The 6627-nt window shown below is 35.9% G+C and overlaps 1 protein-coding gene across 3 annotated transcripts in view; it reads left to right on the top strand.

Annotated features, from left to right (window-relative positions):
* Positions 1-5401, top strand: part of Stim (stromal interaction molecule) — a 131718-nt gene extending 126317 nt beyond the window's left edge. Inside the window, exon 15 of one of the 3 annotated variants that reach the window (XR_010843084.1) lies at positions 4763-4902. Coding sequence is in view for 2 of the 3 variants with exons in the window: in XM_067046113.1 (XP_066902214.1) it covers positions 4763-5038 (276 nt within the window). In the remaining variant the exon portion in view is untranslated. Of the gene's footprint in view, positions 1-4762 lie in introns of all 3 variants that reach the window. The other 2 variants (XM_067046113.1, XM_014428573.3) reach the window with 2 other exon arrangements.
* The last annotated feature ends 1226 nt before the right edge of the window (positions 5402-6627 follow it).

The raw sequence follows: 6627 nt of genomic DNA, 5'->3' as shown, positions 1-6627 counted from the left end.
TACTGTATTTTCAATTATGATGGGAAGAGTTAAAATAGTTTTTATGATATCTGAATCTGCTCAACATGGCCTTGATTCAACAGACTTGTTGACTGAAGGATACGTACCGCCATCTTGGTTTTGTTTTGAATCACGAATTTATTATAGACAATGAAAATTGGTTAGCTTGCTTTTTGGATAAATAAAACAAATTAACAATCTTAAAATGATACATAAAATAAAACATATTAAAAACCCTTTATACATCAAAATATACTATTTACTCAAAAAGAGCATATTACAATATACAGAAATAAGACGAACCTAAACCTAAACTAAACTAAACCTATTATTTCTATATTACACTAAAGTAAACAACTCTTACAAGATCAGAATAGCAAAATAAACCAAATAATAATAAGATAAAAATACGACTACTTACAATTACTAACTTTCACAAAATTCCTAAGTGACATAACAATAATAGAAAAACTTAACAAAACACAATAATACATATACAGAATAAAAAAAGAATTATACACAATTTATTGCTCCTGAGATAACCTAGCTCCAGGCAGTTTTAATTGTTCAATGTGAACTGTCCTGCGCTTCCTCGGTTCTGCTAAGCTTTCAATAGTGACGATATTATGTTCTCTAATTACTGTTACCATGAATGGCCCCTCGTAATACTGAACTTCTTTCCCTCTATTGGATGCTACTTTACGATAAACTAACCTCCCAATTTTAATGAATTTTGTCCCTGACACTCAAGCTATGCCGTGCTGTACGCTTACACTTTTGTTTCTGAATCCTCTCTCTCATCTTCACCCATAGTTTCCTCAACGCGACACCATTGCTTAAGATCTCTTTCTCTCTGGTTGTCGTGCCTCTGTAATCCCTCCGGCGTGCGTGTAGCCCAAAAAGTATCTCAAAATGGGATAACCCTGTGACTGAATGGATCGAGTGATTATAGGTCGCGACTGCTCGAGTCATTTCTTCATCTGGTTCTAACCCTTTATTTCCTTGATACACCCTTAAGTGGTCACTTAGTGTACTATGAAGGCGTTCAATTCCTCCTCAGCTCTTAGAATGTCCTGGGGGAATAATATGCCAGATCATCTCCAGCGATTTCATTTCCTCCCGGATAGCTGCATTATCATATTCTCTACCGCTGTCAGATGCGATTTTATTAGGGACACCGTCAAATTGAAACCAATTTCACAGAGCCATCAGTACCGCCTCTGCCAATCTATCCCACACAGGGTACGCCATGGCCACCTTACTGAACAGGTCAATCACCATTATCAATTTATATCCTCTCCATGTGAAGGAAGTAGCATATCGCTACTTTATAGTCTCTACTTGGAGATCGCTAAGCGGTACTGCTGCAGTCGGTGTTTCTTCTTGTCTCGCGCGGGGTGAACATCGATCCCACTTTGTACGATGGTCTCTTGGATGGTATTCTTCATTTCCCACCAAAAGTACTTACGTCATAGTGCTTGTAGGGTTTCATTCAGTCCTTCGTGTTTTACCTTGGTGGTAAGCGATTGTCACTTCCTTTTCCAGTTTCACGTCTTGGAGGAGCTCCACCATTAGCGTGCATTGTATGAATGACCGGTCTACCCCTATCTGCTCGGTTCTCCATAATCTCCCCACATATAGACCTTTCTAGGTTTGGATGCGTCCCTCAGCACTCTGCAAATTTGCTCCTCTTTGATGCCTGGTTGAGACCAGATAATGGTAATGGTACTCTTGCCATATTCGGAACGTTCCATCTTTATCAAACAAGAGGTCCTAGTCTTCCAGATAATTTGCCGTCTTTTATCATTTATTATTTCCTCCATCTCTTGTGATCTTCCCTCACTTCCCTCCTCATCCTCAGATGACTCTTCCCTGATGTCTTGTCCCGGCGTTTCTTATTTTTCATCCTCCCGCGGTGTCCACACACACAGAAACTGGCTCGCATTTCCTGAAGGCCCTGCCTGGTCATCCTCTATTAGATTTACCGTTATTGCCCTTAAGAGCCAGTCGGCCACCACATTCTCTTTTCCAGGTTTGTAAGTAATCTTCATATTATAAATTCCTTCCAGCATGTTACCCTAGCGGATGACTCCTTTAGCTTCCCATTCCATTGCAACAGGTGATGATCTGTGTGAACTTGGAAATGCGATTCAAAGATATTCCTGAGATTGCTGGCCGAGACCTTTAAGGGACGAACCAGGAAGTATTTGGTTGTAGATTTTATCATAACATAATGGATATTATTTTCCAAGATAATATATATTTCTACTATAGAGGATATCACAGAGGATTATTGCTTGCCCTAGAAGGATCCCACGCCGAGATACAGACGACAATGGATTGCGCAGGATTAATATTCTCGGGCGGGTGTCCTTGCATGTCCTTGCCTAGTCCCGTTCCCTCTTTTACTTAAAACTGCCTCCCAAACACGTAGGGTTGGAAGTGATCTACCGCCCAAACAAAATCCCCAGAAGTTCCCTCTCTAGCGCACTATAACGGTTCTCTGCTTCCGTGAGGTGCCTGCTAGCGTATGCTACAGGACATTCACCGTCCATGCCTTCCTACGACAACACTGCTCACAAGGCGTATGCACTGGCGTCTGTAGTGATCGTGAATTATTCTTGAAAATCCGGAAATACGAGGACTGGTTCCCTCTGCAAGTGTACTATGCATTTCCGAATATTCTGTTCCATGGCTGGTGTCATGATCAGTTTCCTACCTTTTTTTAAAAGATAATTATGGGGAACCAGGTATTCCGCCATTTCTGACACAAACAGGCGTCTGATCCCTTTTCAAATCCCTTGGCACTGCCATTTCCTAAGCAGCCACTTTATGTGAATCGGATGGGTCTAACTCCCTCTTTAGAAATTGTGTACCCCAAAAAATTTATTTTTTCTTCACCCAGTGAACATTTTACCCAAGACAGTTTCAATCCAAACTCTCTTATCCGTTTAAACACGGTTAAATGGTCTCTGTTTTGCTGAAAACCAGTAATTCATCCATGTATATCTGACACACAGACTGGTCTATTCCCCTCAAGAATTCATCCATAAGTCTTTGGAAGGTGATGGGTGCGTGTTTTAAGCCAAACTGAATCCAAGTGAACTCGTAGTGGCCCCTCTCAAAAGTAAACGCGGTCTTGTGCTGGTCTCTTGGGTGCGTCCTGATCTGGTGATATTCCACCTTAAGATCCAAAGTACTAAATGTTCTTGTCCCACTCAGTCTTTCGAGAATATCTTCGAACCTTGGTATGGGGTATTTTTCATCCACAGTATTCTCGTTTACCGTCCTGTAATCTACTATTATCCCTATATTATACCAAGGAAGTATTGAATAAACTTATCAATATGAATTATAAAAGTTATTTATTTGTTGAATGGGTCTAGAGAACTATTTTGAGTATATAATTGTTTTTGTAAATAATGAAGTATGTACTTTTAACTGTGTTTGTATATATATACATACATAATATGAAAGGAAGATGGTACGGGTGTGGTTAAAAAAAAAAACTCAAATAGTCGTAAAACTATTTATTATGACCAACATTTTGCCCCACCTTGCAGGGTTCATCAGGGCTAAAAAAAGATACAGACACTTAAATGGGGTAAAAATAAATGAACAATGTAAATTAAGAATTTAAAAAATAATTGTACAGTGAAGCTTAAAATTAAATAAGAGTAACACATAGAGTAACATTAAAAAAGAAATATAAAAATAGAGGCACACAACAGATGGAAAAAGGGAATAAAAACAGATAAAAGATATGGGAGGAAAATTAACTTCTGAAATGCTGGAAATTGGGTGAAAGAAGAATCATGGAGGTATAATGAGACTTAAGATGTATTGGTATATCTGGGAAATACTGTCTTTATCCACTTCATGATTATATATATATATATATGTCATACATGATATGACAGTAGCTAGAATTGATGTATGATTGAGGTTTAAAATGTGTTCAGACAATTTAGAGGCAAAAGGGTTACAGAAGTTTTATGCTGGGAAATATGGTTTTTAGTTTTGCTGATATAAAAAGAATCACAATTAGGGGTAGAACAGGGAATCTTGTAAACTACATTTGAACGGTGTAAGAAAGGAATAGGATCTTTTAAATTGGAGAAAAGATAGGAAATTTTGTTTATTATGAAATTTGGGATTTCAGGCCACAGGCCACTATGTCCTGCATTTCATAAGTTAATTTTCCTTAATTTTATCTGGTTTTATTTATTTTTTAATTGTTCCAGAATTCAATTTTCTTCAAGGATCTGTCATTATTATTGAGGGATTTATCGTGTGAGGTGTCATCATAGAAACCATATCTGTCTCCCTGTACAGTCGGGAACACTCAAATTGGCATAACAGATTCTTATGGGAAATTGAATTCTACCATCAATTTTGTTCTTCAGGGTTTTTTTTATTGTCCACAACATTTGCATGCAAAGCGTCAAAAAAAAAACATTAAAAGAAGTTGTTTGTGGTTCCTGTCGTTAGGATGAATTGAATCAAAAAGGTGCTCCGTAGGAATTTATCTTAAAATCGTATTTACTATCAAAACCTGTAAAAAAATTACCTTGTTCCATTGGAAATGGTTACAAATGGATACCCTCAAAAGATAAACCACTTGCAACTGTTCTGTTCCTATGAAAATCAAATCAACATCTAAAATGTTTAAAAGTTAGGGAGAGTGAACGTGTATGCTGGGACACCGTGTTTATTAATTAATTTTTTTATTTTAAATAAACTTATATCACATTTTTTTCAGGGTCTTGGTAATGCTAAATTGTCTCATTCTGATTCAAATCTTGAATCCCCAGTATTACCCATCATTCACCCTCAGCATAGAAGATTAGCTACAAATCGCTCAGATATATTAACCTCTGGAGCATCTCTTGAAGAAGAAGCATATTCTACAGACTCTAACTCAACTGCTGCTGAAGATGTAATCTCATTAGATAGAAGTTTGCGAAAGAATAAGTTACGATTCCCGAAATTTAGTAGAAAATCTCGATATACGCCTCCCCCTGAAAAATATACTTAATGCTATTTATGAAATTTTCTTTATATATTTTTAATTTATTTTAAAATATTTACTTCAGGTTTTATCACTTAACAACTCTAAATTATGATAATTTATTTAATAAATAATTTTCCTATTACAAAAAAAGGAAAATGATTAAAAATATGTACTTATCTTGTTGATTTTTGTTCTTACTATTATTAAAATTAAAAAAAAAAAATCATATTTATTTAATGTAAAATTTTTATAAACAAAATGTACCATGTAAATAATTTAGTTTTATAAACTATGTCTTAACTACATAATTGATTGTTACAATTAATTATATTTCAAATAAGATCTTTTAATATGTAATTTTCTGTTTATAACAACTTATTGATCTGCTCATTTAAAGACTTGTTTTCCTATTTAGAAAACAAATAAAGAAATGATTTTTATTTATTTTTTTCTTCTATGGTTCTAAGTTTCCCACCAATAATTCATATATTTACGATCAGTATTATCAATATTTGGGGGCAGCGGTAGCAGCATGGCAACGCACCAGTCTACCAACCCAAAAGTTGTCAGACCGAATCCCGGTCCCACTCGGGTTTTTTTCAATCAAAAAATAATGCAAAACTTACTCTCAACTCCCTAGGGCATTTGCGAGGCCCGTTAGCCAATGGGTGGCACTCACAAAAAATAGGCGTGGGAGGGACGAACGCACCCTACGAAAAAAACACGTCAAGACAAGCGCGATGTATTTCCTGCGTCGCGAGGACTTACACACCTTCATGATATGTCGCGATCGAATAATAATTATCAATATTAACATTTTTACTGTGATATATACAAATAAAATTAATTCAGATATCTCTTTCATTACAGATGTATCAATTTATAATGATGACTTTTTGATTTTATTGAATCATTTCATTTGAAATGTCCGTTTTTATTATTTAGAAATTCAAAGTGGGATTAGTGGACTTATGTTTTTTACTACATTTATGTTTACAGATAATGATGAGCTGTTATTAATGCTCTCTTTTTTGATAATATTTACCATCATTCCTATTGATTGCATACTGTTTAGTATGGAAACACACGATTTTCGAGATATATTTTTTTATGAGTTTAAACCCAAGCTGTTGTAACATTACCACATCTTTAGGGAAAGGGTGTTGCAAGGAATGGACCATCCACCAGGAGTTTGAAAAGTTTTGGCTGGTGATACAGATTTGGATAATCAACTCAGAGGAAAACCTCAACCAGGAATTGACGATAATGAACTTAGGCTTACTATGGAAAAAACCCTTATTTAAAAATTAAAGGATTTGCAGTACAAGTGAATTTAAGTGTATCAACAGTTTCTGAATGGTTAAAAACTATTGGTAAAGTAAACAAGGTAGATCTACGAGTACCTCATGAACTTAATGAGCGCAGCAGCTGAAGCGTTATGCATTTCACTGCTTACCAAGCAAAAACCAAGCCTTTTCTCGAAAGCATGGTCAAGTGTGATGAAAAGTGGATTGTATATGACTACAGGCATCGGGACCCTCCAGGGAATGCTCCTTGGTAATATTCTAAAGCAAACTAACATTTAATATTATTTATATGTATATATAGTTGAC

This window comes from Halyomorpha halys, unplaced genomic scaffold, assembly GCF_000696795.3.
Source record: "Halyomorpha halys isolate HHAL.00 unplaced genomic scaffold, Hhal_1.1 Scaffold727.1, whole genome shotgun sequence".
In the NCBI taxonomy this organism is placed as follows: Eukaryota; Metazoa; Arthropoda; class Insecta; order Hemiptera; family Pentatomidae; genus Halyomorpha; species Halyomorpha halys.
Note: the sequence above shows the minus strand (reverse complement) of the source record. Positions and strands in the feature narration are given on the sequence as shown.